A 19,385-nucleotide genomic window follows, 5' to 3' on the forward strand; every position below is an offset into this window, starting at 1 on the left:
AGTTTTCATTTCCTCCATGTGATAATTATTTTGGTGTCGCATTTTTAGAGATTCTTAGTTTGTACAAAATGTTTGAGTTCTTCCAAAACATGAAACACTTTGGCATTTTATAAAGCCATTGTTCTGTTAAATCATAGCAGTTATAACAGGAAACACGGACCTCTAGCTAATTTTCTTTCATCCACACCATAATTACGTTTTATCTGGTTTAATAAAAAGGGTCAAAACAGAAAAAATGGTTTAAAAAAAGTTACATTTCTGCATTTAATTTCAGATCTATAGCCGTCTCTGTGCTGACCCCCGTGCAAAATCAATTGTGGTTAACAAATTGGCCGTGACGTCTCACCCCTCCATGATGGGCGGGTCCAGTTTTCATGGACCCGCCCAGTTTTTAGGGTGCTGTTGTCCGTCCTGGGAGGCCTCTCTTTAAAAGCCGAGGTTAAGTTAAAGCCGGTGTGAAATCAACAGCAGACTGACCCAAACGGACCCGCCACACACAGAGGCTCCTCTGGATCAGCAGATCAAAGGTTGGAGGCTTCACCAAACCTTAGGAATCAATTACTTCACATTTAAACTGACACACAAAACTAAATGTGGAAACATATTAAACTTCAACGATTTCCCCATTAAAATATCAAAACTTTACCTCATCATTATATATTTTTTAAAAAGATTTTATAACTTATCCTTGCTCTTCAGAGGCTTCATTAGTTTGGTTTTTTTTGTTGACATATTTTACATGTTTTAAAGATAAATACAAATAAAACTGAGAAACTGCCAAAGAAACTACCACTTCTTTAACATTAAGGCCTTACTGATTAAAGCAAGCTCCTATATCTTGCCGAAAGGTTATCCGAGTTAATTGTGTCTTATTTTAAGTGTACCAACATACTTCCACTAGAAACTAGACCAAAAATACTTGGTGAGTTTTTGTTTTTGCAGTGCAACATCTCTACTTCCTTATTTTTATAATTCTGTTGGAAAAACATGAATTATTCAAAACAATCTGAGCTCCTGATCCCTAACCGGTCGTCGTGGCGACCTCTCACGTTGCCGATGTTTGATTTCTGATCAACCCGAGTTTCATGTGTGCAACCGCAGGGATGGCGCCGGTTTCGGCTCATTATTCCCAACAGGTGGAGCGGGTCGCATCCAGCTGAACCGTGCCGCTCGCTCGCCGTTTGTTTTTCTCCCTCAGAAGCAGAGCTCACCTTTCTCCCTGGTGTCGCGGCAGTTTGATGTAGTCTGCTGTTGACAGATCGCAGTTAATGGAGCAGCAGGTGGACTCGGAGTGCGATGATACAACAATATGGCCCGTCATTTTCTCACGCCAGCTGCTCCCCCCCTGACAATCACAGCCTCCTCTGCTGTCACTCAAACTCTTCCTCCGTCTCGATAAACACCTCTGCCTTTCAGGGCTTTCTCATATTTCAAAACAAACACACAACAAATTGGATGGCTCTGCGGCTCCTTTGCCACGGTGGCTTTTCTTGCAGCGTTTTCTAGATAACAACTTGAAATTGGGTTATTTTTTCTTGAGAATGCAGGAGGGGAAAAAACTCCTCTTAGTCGTAAACTTTTTCATACGACCGACTGTCCAGGGATTCCTGCAGATGAAGAGGTTCAAGACTTTTCCAGATTCAACTTCCAGAGTTTCCACTTCCTCATGTTCACTTTAAAAGGAACAAGAAAGGAGTTAAGGAAGGAAGGAAGGGAGAAGGAGAAATGAAAGGAAGTTTAGAAAAACAGAGGTAGGACACGAGAAGGAAACAAAATTAAGACTACAAAGGAAGGAAGGGAGGAAGGACATGAAAAAGGATGGAAAGACATGAAGGATGGAGGAAAGAAGAAAGGAATGGAGAAAGGACGCAAAGAAGGAAGGAAGAAAGGAAGGAAGGATAGAAAGAATGGACTTTCTTGCTCAAGGCGGGCATGAGCAAGAAAGTCATAAGGAGGGAGGAAAGAAGGAAGGACATAAGGAAGGAAGAATATGCAAAAGGAAGTCATGAGGAAGGAAGTGAGGAATAAGGGAACAAAGGAAGAAAGGAATGAAGATAGGACATAAGGTTGGAAGGGAAGAAGGAAGGAAGGACATAAAAAAGGACGTCATCAGGAAGGAAGTCAGGAAGGAAGGAGGGAGGGAAGAGTGAAAGAAGGAAGAAGAGGATGACATCAGCTAGGAAATCATAAGGAAGGAATTGAGGAATGAAGGAAAGAAACAAGAAAGGAAGGGAGTAAAAAAGGAAGGAAGCAAATAAGGAAGGAAGTAAAGGAGGACATGAAGTAATTCATAAGGAAAGAAATGAGGAAGAAAGACTGAAAAAGGAAGGGAGATGAGGCATGAGCAAGAAAAAAGGGAGAGGGTGATAAGACAAGAACATGGAAGTCAAGAGGAAGGAAGGAAAGACAATGCAACAATATGCAAATAAAAGAAGCTGGAAACAGAGTTTTCTTTACTCTCCTCCAGATTGATGCTCCTTTAGACATTTCCAGAAGAGCAGCTGCTAAAACAGCAAACACTGTCTGCAGGCATCAACATGTTCTGGTGGAGCCGTTTCCGTATATCTTGCTGAAAAGTTACTTGAAAGCTAGTTTCATCGTACCAAGATATTTGCACTATAAACTATACCAAAATTACTGGGTAGGATTTTGTGTTTTTGCAGTGTAATAAAGTAATTACTCATTTATCTCCAGTGATATCGACTTTAACCAACATGACAGTGTGTTGCGTGTTTTCCAGGCATCATGTGTTATTCGTAGGAACCCTATTTATCCCGTCTGTCATCCGTCAGCGGCTTGTGCAGCAGCTGCTTCCTTAAACAAGCGAGATACCATCACATTACCAGGAGAAAGGACTGTGAAATGTTTTACTTTGCACGTCGCCTCATTAAGCTTAACAAAACGAAGCAAAACGGCCTGGGTGAAGGTCACGACCTTTCACTGGGCGTGGCTCGGAGCGGGGACTTCATAATGGAGACCAGGCGGCATGAATGGGCTGAAAACGAAGGGAGCAGTCGGGTCGAGGGTCAGTCGTCCTGCTAAGCTGAGTTTTCTTCAACAAACACACACCAACGCACACACACTTTGGCCAGCCGCCCGCTCACAATGCAGCCAAGCCTCCCACCATTCGCTGCCTTTTGTGCCTCCACCACAATGATTAACTGGGTTTGGTGATTCAGAGAGTCTACAGAAGCACAATGCTCTCTTTTACAACACATAATGGAGTCGGTCCATGAGTCAAACAGTCTGCTTTTCATTCCTTTCCTTTGGAGGACCAAACTTTCCTTTCTGCCCCCCGCTCGCTGCCTTTTCACGCCCCTTGTTCTGTTTTCTGCCGATAAATTTGTCTATTTTTTCCCTCAAATTCATTAAATCAAGAAGCAGGCTGCCTTTATACATATAAACAAGAAACATATGGAAATGTAGAAAGTCAGGCTCCAATTAACAATCATTTTAGTGTCCGATTAATCGATTATCCGGACGATTAATCAATTGTTCTGAAGTGTGATTGATTAATCACATTTTTTCACTTTTTAAAATGGCATATTGTACAGTTTTTTCATTTCACCACTTAAGTTTTGTATTATTTATACAAAATTAGGAATACGTTAAGAGATGCAAATGAACAGTTGGATTCCTTTTTTAAATGAGAAAACAAACACTTTAGTGCCCAAAATGCAACAACATAACATGTTTCCATTAAGAGGATTTATTTTTGAAACATCAAATTGTGCAATTATGTGGTCATTATAACATTGGCGATAATCTCATTTATCAATTAATCGTGATTAATTGTGATTAATCTGATTAATCGTTTCAGTTCTAGTGAGAAAGTCAATCAATAACTTCTCCTGGAAGAAAACCATGGAGCTGACCTCCCTGGTCTTAAGTATCCCTTTGATTTGAGGAGAAACGTGGATGGAGATGGCGTTTAAATCTCAAGCAGAGCCAGAGGAGTTTCTTACAGCTGAGATACGGAGGGAAAAATTGAGAAAAAAAAAAGTAGCATTCTTGTAATGAGCAGCGTGCAGCACTGAAGGGAGCTTGTAGAACATGGTGCGAGTGCAGCTGAACAGGAGTGTTGACAGAAACACTGCAATCTCAGAACATCACACCCCGGGCCAATTACACGAGGTGTGAAGGAGCGCACCTCTGCTGATGACAGGAAGGGGAGGAAGGAGAAAGGAGTGTGGCTCCTTGTGAAGACCGCCTGTCCAGAGCTGGAGGAAAGCAGCAGCAGCAGCAGTTTGGCAGGTTTTCTCCGGCTGTTAATGTATGCGTCATTAAGAATTTGGGCAAACTGTTTGAAATTTTGAACAGGAACACTGGGAGGGTTTAAAAATTAAGCAAGCAGCCATGATTGAGTCAGAGGTTTGGTGAAACCAGCCCTGAAGGCCGATTGGAGCCCGTCCCCCCCCTGCCATCCGAGCAAACGCTGCCACTCCTGTTGATAAACTCAGATAAGGTAAAACCTCCTGGTCACAGAGTGGACGAAATCTGGTGGCGGTTTTTCTAACGTCAGTTTGTTTCACGTTGCCTGGAAAGGTTACAGAGTTCCTAGAAAAATGTTTTAATGATTAAATTCCCAACTGACTGGACGGATGGATGAATGGCTGGCTGATCGATCAATAGGTGAATGTACGTCCTGATATAAACTTGTATTTTTGAAGTTTTTCCTTCTCGTGCCTGAAGCAGGACTTTGCAAACACCAATCAGCCGCTCCTTTCTCAGCAGCAGGTGAACGCTCTGCTCTCTTTGTGTTCTCTCCTCCATTCTGTGTGACTTTACTGGGCTCAACAGGATCCCTTCCTATTCAAACACACACAGGCAACCCAACAAAACCTCAGCAGTGGAGAAGTAATCTTGATGCTGAATAAAAGGACGGCTGCTTTATCCACAGGCTTCCAAAAATAAAAATGATGCACACTCATCTGTCCTCTCCTTTTCTTTTCTTTCCTCAGAAAGTCTGCTGCAGGAATCAGAAAATAAGAGGAAATAACACGTGAACAGCACGAGTCTGTTCAGCATCGCTGGGTTTCACAATGGGGGTCCAAGTGCATCTTCCAGCCACTGCGGGCAGCTTTTTGCTCCCCGTGACCCTTTGCATTTTGACCCTTCTGCCTCAAGGCCTCCTGGGTAAATCAGGAGACGAGGAAAATACCAGAAGCTCTGCGCTGCTGCAGAGGGTGAAAAGAGGATGGGTGTGGAATCAATTTTTCGTCTTGGAGGAGTACACCGGACTGGAGCCGCTTTACATTGGAAAGGTCGGTGCCGACTGAAAGCATGGCTACACACACACTCACACACAGTATATATATATTTATATACATATATGACAACATGAAGGTACAACCTGAGGAAATGCGAGGTGAACAACTTTTCAGCGTGACCTTTTCAGTCAGTGTTGCTGGTGTGAAGAGAAGCTCAGTGTAGGAGTTGCTAAGTTTCCAAACTTTCAACCAGAGCAGAGCAACAGATCTTCCAGAGAGCTCAGCAGCCTGCAGGAGGAGGGATGATCAGACAAGAGGCAAAGGGCGGCTTCAAAGGTATAAAAAAAATCCAGATTTAATCCTGAGGTCTTCAGGCCCTCAGCAGTGCTGTCGTTGGAGCTTTGACATACCCCCGACCAAAGAAACAGGCAAATAACACGCTCAAAATAGAAACGGTGAGAGGATTATTGTCTGATCTGGTTTCATTTGACCTGAGATGGGATAAATAGGTAAAACGGGAAGTTTTAGCAGACTGAGTGAAACTTTGGGAAAGACTTACTGGCTGCAATGTAGAGGCTTTCATTGTTCATCCCACTTGGAACTACAAGGCTAAGTTCTAACCAGATAATGCTCTTACAATCGCACAATGCTTCGTCATAATCGTACAATGCTTCGTCATAATCATACAACGCTTCGTCATAATCGTACAACGCTTCGTCATAATCGTACAACGCTTCGTCATAATCACGCAATGATTCGTCATAATCGTACAATGCTTCGTCATAATCGTACAATGCTTGGTCATAATCACGCAATGATTCGTCATAATCACGCAATGATTCGTCATAATCGTACAACGCTTCGTCATAATCGTACAATGCTTCGTCATAATCGTACAATGCTTGGTCATAATCACGCAATGATTCGTCATAATCACGCAATGATTCGTTAAAATCATGCACCGCTGCTTTCTAACTATTTAGACTATTTCATTATCATGTAACTAACCGCGTAACGCTCCTCTCTAACCACACAACATTTTGTCATCACATAATGCTCCGTTTCAATCAGGCAACATTTTGTTATCTCGTAACTCTCTGTTCCAACCACACAATAGTTTTTTCTAACCATGTACCATTTCGTTATCACACAAGATAAACTGACCTAAACAAATTCAGCAATCCGTGTGTTTTTCTCCTACATAATACTTTCTATACTCACTTCTACTGTTTTTACATTGAATTACTTAACATTTTTAATAATGTTCTAAGATAAACACATTCTTAAAATAATTTTTGTATTTTAAACTGCACAGCCTAAATTTCTTTCGCTTTGAAAAAACTTCAACGCTGACACGGCTTTTATATGGGAATGAAAGAAACCTGCCAAATTTCTATTCTTGTTGAATTTCATTTGAAAATATTTTAGAAAATTATACATTTTTAAAGTCAATGGACAGAAACTCCAATGGTGTTTTACATTGATTGATTTACGTGCTAAACGCTTTTTAATTTACTTAGTCACTTTAACATTTTGTTGTTTAATTTGCTATACTGGTAAATTTTTTTATCTTGATCTGAGCTTTTTAATTTCGCTTACAGTGGTTTACCGAGTAACATTTCATGAATGATTACAGTGGTTCAAACAGGTCAGTCACCAACAGAGGGAATAGAAAACATGAAAAATATAAGGTATAGCCTCATCTTTTAACATATTTCACCTCGATTCAAAGCCCCTCTGAGCTGTTGTTCAAAGCCTTTAGGTTGGGAGATGAAGCAGGTAACTAATACCCTAAGTTTTCAAAGCCCTTGGAGGTATGAAGGGATTAGTGCAGGAGGTGAAGGAAAAGTTTCGGCCTAAGATGCATCAACATAAAGAAGTCTAAAAGCAACAACACAGTTTTGATTAAAAACTTCTGCCCGAGCCTGATGGGTTTGCAGGTGGAGTGCAGGTGAGCATGAGGTCCAGAAGCAGAAAGGGACGCTCCATTGTCTGCTGCACAGGAATGATAGGTGTTGCAAAGAGAGCTGGTGAAGCATCAGCGGCCTGACAACAAGGAGCTGTTTTACAACCCTGTCTGGGTCTCTTCTTTCAGAGGCCACAGATGATGAAAGGCCAGAGCCAGCGTCTTGAAAGCAGTGTGTTTTCAGATAGAGTGCTGAGCCTGTGTGCTCGCCTGTTGATTATATACAGCGCAGATACCAATGGAGGCATTGAATTTCACTCTGCCAACGTGATGGCAGTAAGTACTCGTCATCATACAGAGAGGCCCTCTTAGTACAAAGTAAAGGCTGATTGCACATCAACAGGCTGGCATTTGCACTTAGAGGCCACAAAAGGCTGCTGATTGCACTGCTGGGTCCATAGCAACAAACAGGGAGCGAGCTGTGATTACAGGTCTGCTGCCTGTTAACAGATTAAAGTTATGCATGTGACCACACACCACCTCTCTGGTCTACAGTTAACTCATCTTCACATCCAAACTGGGCATGTACAGGACCTGTCAGTGTTGTCAACATAACGCCAAATCTTAAATGTATGCGCGATAATACAAAAGGAAAAGGGATGCAGTGAGTCGATACGAATTTTCAAAACTACGACAACTAGATAACAAGGTCGGGAAAAAGTTTTAATCAAAAAACTGAGGGATATGGAAGTAGGGCAGTTATGCTAGCTTGACTTTGGCAACCTTACCATGTAGATGTGCGGTGCAGTTCAGTTCGACCCACACTGCAACTCCAACAGCTCATCAGTAGAGCAGGTGTTTATATTTCTAATCTGCTAATGTGCTACCACATTGCTAATGTGCTGCTAATTAGCTACCACAGGCATAGCTAATCTAACACAGCAATTAATAATCGCAAAACAAACACCAAGCCTGAAAACATAAAACTATAACGGAGTGAATGTTCTGTTTTGTGTGTTTGTTTTTTGGTGTTGCATCCTGATACATTAGTGGCGTTGTAGTCAGTCAGTTGCTATGGCAACAAGCGTGAGTATAGCATAACTGACACAGAGAGCAAGAACAAATTAGAATACATATGGTTTGGAGTTGTTCAACGGTTTTTCTGCGTTATTTCCCCTTTGCTGTGGCAAACTGCACTAAATAATACGTACATCTCTGGGTTTCATTTTCATAAAGGAGTTCATGGAACACTTTACAGAAAAATATATTGGAGATACTTCAGAAGAATGAATTTCAAATAGCTTTAAGAATGTATTTGCAACAAAAACGATTATACCGAATGATTCTTCTTAATCCTATATGGCATGCTAAATGCCTAAAGCATGACATTATATCACCACCAGCCTAAACCAATGATACCAGGATGGATCATTGTTTTCCTGTTGTTTACACCCAGTTCTGACTCAGCCGCTGAACTGGTGAAGCTAAAATTGAGTCTTATTAGACCAGGCATCAATTGTTCTCCAATGTTGGGGAGGCTGTGTGAATTGTAGCCTCAGATTCCTGTTATTGGCTGACAGGTGTGATACCCAGTTTGGTTTTCTGCTCCGAGGCTCAGCCTGTTGTGTGTCCAGATGTGTTACTCAGCGCACTTTGCTAGTAAACAAGTGGATGTTTGAGCTCCTTTTTCTACTTTGTCATCTTGCACCAGTCTGCTCATTTTTCCTCTAACATCAACAAGACCTTTTCAACCACATAACTGAAGCCCACTGGTTATTTTCCCTTTCTAGGACTACTTTTTGTAAAACAGAGATTTTTTTTTGTGCTAGAAAATATCAGTGGAGCAGCAGTTTCTGAAAGACCAGCATGTCAAAGTCACTGAAATCCAAGTTCTTCCCTGCTCTGATGCTCACTTTGAACTTCACTAAGTTATCGTCACCACAGCTAGAATCCTGAATAAGTCTACCATCATGTGATTAGAAATTTCAATACTTTTGTTAACCAGCAGTGTTCACTGCTGGTAGGTGTAGCTTGTATGAGGTATTGGGGTTAGGGTACAGAGTCAGGGTAGGGTTAGGTGTATGTGTCAAAGAATGAGAGCTAATATTTTTCTGAATGCATGAAAGTGAAAATGGCTGACAGTGGTGCCTGCTTCCTATCTCCTAAAATTGTTAATGAAGTGTCAGTTCTGGTGTCAGATGAGTAACTAATTAAATTATACAACTAGAACTCCAGAAGGAAGCAGTTAAATGTCTTCAGTCTGTATTTTTATGTATTTTTATCCCTTAAAAGGACAGTTGAAGGTCAACTACATATGTTGTAAACTTTAAATTCAGTCATAAGCAGATGAGATTTAGGCACATACTGTAAGTGTTGATGCATTAATTAGCATAATCAACCAACTTCTTGATTTCTGTTCACACCTGTCATTAATCTGAGTTTATGCCACCTACTGGTTATTTATAGTTTCTGCTGTCTTGCCTGATGAGAGACCTTTATTAAACATGAAAACCTTCTATAACATTGTGGTATTTTTACAAGCGTTCTAAGTTAGCGTTTCTTTACTTGGATATTAGATTTCATACAACTTTCCCAGAAACTAACTTCATGTAGTTTGAATCTGAATTTATCTTCATGCAATCATCCAATCTGGTCCAGCACCAGCTTTAATTTGAAAGCTTTTATCAGCCAATACTGATAATGTGCTGATAATATTGTTAAGCCCACATTTCCACAAATAACTGCTGATTATTTTCTGTTTAAATCAGCTCATGTTTATCTCTGCAGGCATTTTCTTTCCTCCAATCGGTCTGCTCTTCAGGGATTGAGGCACATGTTAACTTGGACAGAGATCATAAGGCTGATTTGGCCTGGAAAGTTATTTGCTTGTCTTATCTTCATGTTTAGCAGAGCAAGGCAGCTTTATTGTTGTAAAACTGGGAGATGTGACCCATTTGAATGCCCTCAAAAAACACATCACAACCCAAAACACTGAGCTTGTGGCTGAATTTAGAAGCATTCACTGTTGGGATCAGATTGGTCATAAGAAGAGTTTCATTGTCTGAAAGTGTTGTTTTCCTGCAGCTCCACTCGGACATGGACAAAGGTGACGGCTCCATCAAGTACATCCTGACGGGCGAGGGGGCGGGAACCACCTTCACCATCGACGACAGCACCGGGGACATCCACGCCATCCAGAGGCTGGACAGGGAAGTGAAGTCGCAGTACGTTCTCCGGGCCCAGGCCCGAAACCGCCTCACTGACCGACCTCTGGAGCCTGAATCCGAGTTCATCGTCAAGATCCAGGACATCAACGACAACGAGCCGAAGTTCCTGGATGGTCCCTACCAGGCCACCGTTCCAGAAATGTCCAGAATAGGTCAGCAGAAGGGAACAATCAGGGCAGCTTGAGTTTTATCACCAACAAATATCCTCATCAAACTGTCTCTTCTTCCAATTTGCTCAGGAACGTCTGTGATCCAGCTCACTGCCACAGACGCCGACGACCCCACGTATGGAAACAGCGCTCGTGTCGTCTACAGTATCCTGGAGGGGCAGCCATACTTCTCTGTGGACGCAAAAACCGGTACGACCGCAGACATGCTGCAAACCTTCCTGATTGACTTTCAGCATCACGGAAGTTGTTTTTGGGGAGAGTTGTTTTTGCAGATGCTGGTTTACATACGCTACAAAGTTAGGAAAGTAGCTGATCTACAAAGTTAAAGAAAAACAATGGAGGATTTAACTTTCTATGTATTAAAAGTGGAATTTATGTACAGAAAAATAATTTCCCAATTTAAAATTTGAAATAATGGAAGAAATGCTTAGGATACACAATTTTATCTTAGGTATCTATTTAAAAAGCCAAACAGAAAACTTTTTGAACAACCCTGCCCAGACATGTTCCACCTACCAGATTAAAATTAGACATTCAATCTGTATCTCTACTCCTTGAAATGATTTGACAGTGATGATTTAAATCAAACTGTCCAATCAGACGGCAGATAATCAAGTAATTTCCTGCTCAACAGGTGCTTCATTTAAACAAACTTTACTTATTTCACCTCAACCTTCAATCCAAATTCAATTTAAACCAAGAAGTGAGCAATTATTCAGCTTCATATTTTCCTTTATTCAGCCTGCCTCATTTTAATCTACACCACTGAGGAGAAGCTTAACTACTGATGCATATAAAACTACCTTCACACAGCATCCTTTGCTGAAACCAGATTTCTTTTTTTTTGCATGGTCGTTCATACTACTAATTAAATGTGGCCGCGGTCTATGACTCCAGACTGACTAGCAGAAGAATAACGTATTTTTTCCAGGACTGCATGTGTCCTTTCTGTCTTGTAACCCAAAGCTGAGCTATATGGAGAACAAAGACGACTGTTGTCACTTTGGAAATTCCTGCAGGTCATTCAGTGTCTGTTTGCCTCTTGGTGGAACAGTTTCCATCTCATCTTTTCATCCGTTTTGCAGAACTTTACAGTTTTTGTGATGTCCTTCTCGTCTCATGTTTCCTTTTATTGGTGACCGTTTAAACTTTGTACATTTACAGTAAGGAGGAAATGTTTTGTACCCTTCTCCTGACTGATACTCCTGAATCTGTTTTTAGGGGGATTTAACAAAACGTGTGTCACAGTACAGGGAAAATCATATAACAATAACTTTTGCATTTACATTTTTACAGATGTGTCAAATTTTTGGAGCCAGTGGTAAAGTAAAAACCTTCCTGTGGCTGCTGTTTTTTCCTCCTCTCTGTCACGTTCTGAGATGTGGCTGCAGTGATTTCACTGCTCGCTTTGTGCCCCCTGTGTAAACCAACCAGCTCAAAATGTGGGGAGCTCAGCATGGTTCCTGTTGTTGCTACGAAACTACCCAACGTGTTTCTTTTGTTGCTACATCTAAAAACTCACTCATGGCAGCTGACAAAGAAGACGTGTTAAGCTTAAAAGTGTGACTTTCCTGTTGATAATGAGGACAGAAGGCAGGCTGTAGTGTGGAAAGAGGCTTCCTGGAAAAAAAAAAACGCAGCTTATAATTGAAATCTAGTCTTTTAGACTTGTTTTTTTTTAACCAAGCTGTGTTGGTTTGATTTCAGTTATTTGGCTCTTACTTTGTAGTCTTAGTTACTGCAGGGTCAATCCTTCAGCCTCTGATCATTTTTATAAAACTATAGTTTTATCTGGAGTGAATCTTTCCAAATATAACACAGATTATAGTTTACAGAAAAATGTGGGTTTTATTTTCAGGTATCCACATGTAGATCGCTTCAGAAGAAAACAAAAACAACATCTCTGTTTTTCAGTGACTCACCAAAAACTCTCAAAGGCTGGAAAAATAACTAGAAAACAGGAGGAAATTATATTAAGTTTAAGAATCAAACTCTAGACCCGCATTATACCTGCAGAGGAGGTGATTGGAGGAAATCTGACCAAAACAAACAAGCGGTTGGAAAAATATCACAAAAGAAAAATCATAATAAAGTCTTTGGGCAGCAGCCTTGGATTGGTTATTAAAAACCCTTTAGAGGGGAATGCTTAGAGAAGCCGAAGCATCTCAAGTGGAAACAACAATTAACAGTGAGCTCAAGGCTGTACTGGTTTGCTGTGGTGACCAGTTTACCACCTTGGTGATACTGGTTGGATCCGCTTTTCCCAACAGACCTGCCTTGCTCTCAGGAACAGACAAGGTTCCTGCCTTTAACCGAGGCTCAGCTTATCATAAGAAAAAGTCTGCAAAATGAAGGCTGCAGCTGGAATCACGGCAAATCAAACAAGGAATGTTTTTGTCATGTGATTTATGAGCAAGTTTTCAAAATGTTGCCAAAAAGAGAAAAAAAAAAGTGAGTTTCTATTTACTGGTCTGGAGCGAATCAACCAGGAGATGCAGAGCGTAATTTCATAAAATATTGACATGATATTTTATGAATTTAAAAATATCGTTTAATTTCATATTTTATTAAATTAAACGATATTTTAATTTCATATTAAAATATCGTTGGCTGCAATAAGTAGAATGAAAAGGTTGCAAACAGGAAAACTGGCTCAGGAAAATGTAGAGTCCTCCCCTCCAGGCTGGAGCTTTGTTCTTTGAAATGATCCGAGTTTCACACTCTGGTAAGGGAAAGTTTTCTGTTTTAGAACATATTCAGTAAATGTGTTTCCATCTCCCTTTTAGCACATTACCTCTTCCAGAAAAGCCAAAAACTACCTCCAGCTAGACTAAAAACATTTTCTGCTAAATTAAAGCTACAGTACGTAACTTTCATAAAAATATATCCTTTTTACAAATTAGCTAAAACCCTCACTTTGTTTTGACAGCAGAGTATAAGACCAATAATCTATATAGAAAAACTCCTCTGTCTTCTTCCAGTGCTCCCAGTATTAACTACAAACCTGCACAACTTGGTCAGAAATAACCAATCAAAGCTGGGAGGAGGGTTTTAGCACTGTCAATCACCACTGTGTATGTGCTACTCACCTCCTCCCTCTTTCTCTCAGCTTCTCCTGACTGTTATTAAACCTCAGGCTAATGAGCTAGTTAGTGTTGTGTGTGCAGAGAAGCTTTTTAGCACACCTTGCTTGTAAACGAGTAGATATTTCAGCTCTTTTGCACTACTTTCTGTCTACTTTCTGTTCTCCTCTGACATCAACACGGCACTTTTCATCCACACACTGGATATTTTCTCTCTTTAGGAGCACCAGTCCGTCTGGCTGCAACAACCATGCCAAGTTCAAAGTCTCTTAAATCCCTTTTCTTCTCCATTCTGATGCTCGCTTTGAACTTCAGCAGCTCTTCAACACTTCTAGATGCAAAAAGGCGTCGAGTTGCAGCCATTTCATTGGTAGAATTGCTCATGTATTTGACAATTATGTGATTGGATAAAGAAACTAAATGAATGCATACTGTTAAAATTAGGATATTTCTTTCTTTTGATTGTGACTCTCATAAAATCGATTAATCAAAGAGTGCAAAATTTATTTTAATCCCTGACAAAAATGAGTTTGAATCGATTAAATGTCAGAACCATCGAGCAAAGGAAACTAAAGCTCATGGGCATTTATTGTAACCTTTATCATTTATCGTGATAAACATCTAAATATGTTTATTCAACATTGCCATGACAAATTCCTAATTATGCTTTTTTTTAAAAAACAAAACCATCTGTGTTGTCAGGATTGTTATTTTTACTATTTTCTCCACTATTTATGCAATGTGCATCAATAAATACCAATAAATTTGAAATTATGATTAAATGCAGTTCCTGTGTGCAGCTTAGTGATACAAATTGCACTTCTTTAAGTGACTGGTGTCCTGATGGTCCCAAAAGTACCACAAAATGTGATAAAACCTAAAGTCCTCATCGCCCAACCATACTCTGGGATATAATGAACGTCCTCCTTTTTGACCCGTCTGCGATTTGGGGTCAAAGTTCAGGTGTTATTTCAGCTTTTGACTTTGTTGTCATGGTTACGTAGCACAACAACTGTTCTAAATTAAAAACAAGTAAGAGCAAACATCCTTCCAGCTGCACAGCATCCAGAACCAGAGGGAACAATTATCCAAACATGCAATTCATGTTGTTGCCAAATTGAAAACAGTCGTGAATTTGGCAAACAAAGCTAATTCCTAAAATTGCACAACTTCAGGAAACCCTCACACTGAGACATCTTGTTGAAAAACTAACTCTTCTTTTAACGACCTTCATGATTTAATGCTGGCATACAAGAACCTTTTAGTTTTCCTGTTTTATTTCATCCGACGGCTCCCCTGTCAATAAAACCTCAGCATGGCTCTTGAGCAATGAATCAGCTTCCTGGGTTCCACTGTAAGTGCTGCCTGTAAGGCTTTTACTGATGTCAACACAATATAAAACTCAAAACTGGACCAGAAAACATCATCAGCTGACCCAGACTTCTTGTTTTCTGCGTAGCTGTTGGTTTTTATGAAGACTACACTCTGGTGAAATAAGTGTGTCGAGTTGCAGGGTGAAGGCCAGCTACATGCACTGAACTGTTTCTACTGTAGAAGCTGAGAGACTTCACAAATACTTGCCACACAGACAGCACAGATCCAAAGCATCCACAGCTATTTCAAGGTTACAACCATCAACTTTTTTATTATGGGAATAATCTCAGTTGCTCTGTGAAGACCTCAGGGTTTTTTTAAAGAACATTACAGAACAATTAGGAAACCACAGCACTGCAAAAAACTATGTTTTACCAAGTATTTTTGTCTAGTCTCTTGTGCAAATTTCTTAGTACACTTGAAATAAAACTAAATCAGCTTACAAGTAACTTTTCAGCAAACAATAGAAGCTTGTTTTAAGTCGGTAATTTCTTAATATTGGTCAATTATTTGATCCACTGGCAGATAAATTCACTTTAACAAGAAATTGTTCACGTTATACATGAAATATTCTGCCAATGGACATAGTTCTTTTTCATCAGTTTTAAGGACTTACTGGCTGAAAACAAGCTCCTATTTCTTAATGACATGTTATCTATAAGTTAGTTGTTTTATTTAAAGTGTACCAAGATATTTTCACTAGAAACTTGGTTAGATTTTGTGTTTTTGCAGTGAAAGGAAAGGTTGGGGAGGAAGTTACGGATTAATCAGAGTTAAGCAGAGAACCACAGTAACTCTGGCGTTAAACATGCAATAATCTGCTTTTAGAGGGAATCTAACACTGAAAACACCGTCTTCATGCTGAAACACAGTGGTGACAGAATCATGCTGTGGGAATGCGATTCTTCCCATAGGACAGGGATGCTGGTCAGCTGATGGCGCTAAACTGTCAACCAGAGCTACAAAGTAGCATAGATCAAATGATATCAATGTTTCAGAATGGCCTAGTCAAAGATCAGCAAATAATTACACACTCTGGAGCAGCTCTCATTCTCTAAGCTTTAATTGACCCCGTGACCTTTGGCTTCTGCTCCCAGGTGTGGTCCGGGTGTCCTTAACGGACATGGACCGAGAGACCAGGGAGAACTACACCATCCTGATCCAGGCTAAAGACATGGGCGGACAGCTGGGGGGGCTGGCGGGGACCACCACCGTCAACATCACGCTGAGCGACGTCAACGACAACCCGCCTGTGTTTGACCAGCGTAAGCAAAACACCGAGTGTGTTTACGATGCATCTTCACCACCATGACGCACACTTTATTATCTCCTCGAGTTTTTAACAGCTCATTTACTGTAAACAAATGGCTGCTGGCTGCTGCATGCACAGCCTGCAGCTTTGAATATCTGATGCTGCTGCAACAAACCTTTGTTTTTACAGAGAGATATGCTTCAATTGTCTTACAAAGTACAAAACAAAGCTCATTTTTTAATTTTATTTTACAGATATCGTGTTTAAAGGGGCAGTATTTAGTAAAATGTTATTTTTCCAGCTCTCCATCATGTTATAATGTTATCCCCTCATCAAAAACATTCCTGGAGTGTTTCTTTGATTCTTTCATTCATGTTTAAGAAATCCTATAATCTCCCTGGCAACCATTAGCTGTGCAAAACGCCTGGCTGGACCTAACTCCACCTTCGAGTCGCAGCTCCTCCCCCACTCAGCTCCTTCAGACTAGCCAGCAGCAATTAGCAAACACCTGGTGGAACTGCACATCTGCTGAGCTCATTATAGGAGTTACTTCTCAGTGAAACGCTGGTAAAAATGTTGTTAAAGGGTTAATAGAGGAGCCATGTTTGGATGACTTCCTGAAGCTGCAGTTCCAGAAAGGGCTGGAGTTTTTAAAGAGACAGAGGCCCAATTTCAAGCATTTACAATACAACGTCAAACTTTAAGTCTTATTTGATACATATAGAAAGCATTTTTATAACTAAAGGTAACAGTGATTGTGCTATAAAATGGAATTATATTCCTGGAAAATGCACAATACTGCCACTTTAAGGGAACATAATAACCTCTGTCTGGGAAGTGCTTCACTCCTTTCTGTTCAGACCCATTAGGAAATATTCATGGGATCCAGAACTACATAAAACACCTCAGTTTCAGCCCAGTTTTGTTCCTGGGATCACTCCTCAACTTATTCACATCATGATGGTTATATCATGATGTGAATAAGTTGTGGCACTTCGAAAGTGTTTTATAAATAGTTATTATTAATAACTTCAAAGTGTTGAACATTTTCAATAAGACAAAAACAGTACAAGTAAAACAAAAAAACAAGATCTGCAAATTGTTGACCAGAGTAGACTGAGCTTTAAAGAGATGCAAGCTAAAAATGAGCGATAATATAAACATGTAATTTACATCCCACTTACTCCAGCAGACCGTCAAAATAAAAGTATTCACCCAAGAAATGAGGGGAAAAAACAGAAAATAATGTTTTAACTTGATGATAAAAATGGTCAGAAGTTGTCAAAAAGTGCTTAAAATTGGAAGAAATTGGTGTTATCATGCCAAATACAGCAGAGTGTTAAACATAATCACTGCTTGCTTTTTACTCCACTCCAAGAAAATCACAAATTCTCCCTGAAGTGCAAAAAGCAGCGGTTCTTACCGCGCTGTTAGAGTTCACAAACCCCTCAGTTTGGATTTATTTAGCCGCTTTTCATCCAGAGAGAGAAATGGAGCGTGTGAGCGCAGTAAAGTCAGATTTATTTTCCACCTATCTTAATCCAGATTAACAGACATCAAATGGCAACATGTCATCAGGAGAAATGACAATAATAAACTGTGTATCATCAGCATAGATGTGAACATTTATCTCAAGTTTTTTTATCTAAAGAATAAAAAGAGAAGTATCTACGGCTGGATTCCCAACAACCCCTTTTAATCCAATTCCATTTTGTTGTCTAGAAAGTCCAGTTCGTTTGGGAAGGTGTGAATGCACAATTGGACTAAAACAGCAAAGTGAACTCTTTGAATGCACATTTGAACGCCAAGCTGACCAGAGACCCCTCCAAAATCAGGAAGCAGATTATGATGCAGGGAATTCTGGGTAAACACAACCAAAACAAACACACAATTTTAGCGTTAGCAGGAGAAATGGTTTGTGGTCCTTTAACGAAGACTAAAGAGAAATCCTACAACCGTTAAAATGTCACGCTACTCTGCTTTTGTTTCTATTCTGTGAAGAAGGAAGTTGAGCTCAGTGTCTTCTTCAGAGGTTTTTGTATCATTTCCTTCATTAGTTCTTGGTGGAGCGCCCCCACAGGCAAGAAGAGGAACAGGTTTTTCAATTAGTTTGGTTTAATTGACAATGCAGTGTGAAAGAGAACACCACCAACTGAAAATGTAACAAACGTTGCAGCTTCGGTCGTTGAACCAAGCCTACCAGCCTATGCTGAGGGAAAACAACCTGATTCACTGCTAATGTTCTGAATAGATTGTGTTTTATTCTTCATCCAGTGATGCGTTTCCTTCCCCAAAAGCATCCAGGTGCTGAGTCCTTCAGTCCAGCTCCATGTTTGGCTCATGATAACTCCACATTAAAATCCAGGGCTGACTCTCTCTCTTTGGTCATGTTCAGGTGGCTGACTGATGGCTTCAGTCCCCAAGAGAAAGAAAACTCACCACCCACTTCCACCTCCATCATAACCAATTAGCTCCGACCAATTAGCGCTGTCACTCAGTGTAGGTTTGATCAGCTGCCCGATCACACCACACTGGGCAGCTGCCACCTTTTCTTTGATGCTAAGCGGTAGATGAAGCCCTCGCCGGCCCACAAGGCAGCGTATCAGGACTTTATGGAGCCATTTATGTTTCTCTGATTTGGAGTCAAGCTGCAGTTCCGATACAAGGAAGGTATTTGGCTCCCTCTAGAGGACAAATGAGTGAACCGTGTCTGGTTTGCGTTGTCAGGGCTGTATCAGATGAGCGTGCCAGAGTCGGCCCCCGTGGGCTCGGTGGTGGGCCGGATCTGGGCCAAGGACAGGGACATTGGGGTCAACGCCGAGATGAAATACAGCATCATCGACGGAGACGGGAGGGACACGTTTGACATCAGCACCGACGCCACCAACCTGTTTGGCATCATCACCATAAAAAAGGTAAACATTTCAGCGCAAATATTGATTGATTTCTGTCAAATAAATGCTGATGCTTTTTTATTTTGCTAATTTCTAAATCATATATAACCCTGATAGGTAACCATTGGTGCCACAATTTATTCCACATTTTACAAATGATTTTATATATATATAAAAATCCCTTCTCACCCTCCGCGGGTGGTCTCTTTCATCCTCTGAGCTCGGGTCCTCTACCAGAGGCCTGGGAGCTTGAGGGTTCTGCGCAGTAT

At 40.6% G+C, this 19,385-nt stretch overlaps 1 protein-coding gene across 2 annotated transcripts in view; it reads left to right on the plus strand.

Moving 5' to 3' along the window:
• LOC103146927 (cadherin-20) overlaps nucleotides 1–19,385 on the plus strand; it is a 97,662-nt gene that overhangs the window by 66,773 nt on the left and 11,504 nt on the right. For both annotated transcript variants that reach the window (XM_016677992.1, XM_007565035.2), the window contains exons 2-6: nucleotides 4,962–5,264; nucleotides 10,201–10,495; nucleotides 10,583–10,702; nucleotides 16,068–16,235; nucleotides 18,950–19,137. In XM_016677992.1, coding sequence (XP_016533478.1) covers nucleotides 5,043–5,264; nucleotides 10,201–10,495; nucleotides 10,583–10,702; nucleotides 16,068–16,235; nucleotides 18,950–19,137 — 993 coding nt within the window. In that variant the 5' untranslated portion in view covers nucleotides 4,962–5,042. The remainder of the gene's footprint in view (nucleotides 1–4,961; nucleotides 5,265–10,200; nucleotides 10,496–10,582; nucleotides 10,703–16,067; nucleotides 16,236–18,949; nucleotides 19,138–19,385) is intronic.

Source organism: Poecilia formosa, unplaced genomic scaffold, assembly GCF_000485575.1.
Source record: "Poecilia formosa unplaced genomic scaffold, Poecilia_formosa-5.1.2 Scaffold171, whole genome shotgun sequence".
Classification (NCBI taxonomy): Eukaryota; Metazoa; Chordata; class Actinopteri; order Cyprinodontiformes; family Poeciliidae; genus Poecilia; species Poecilia formosa.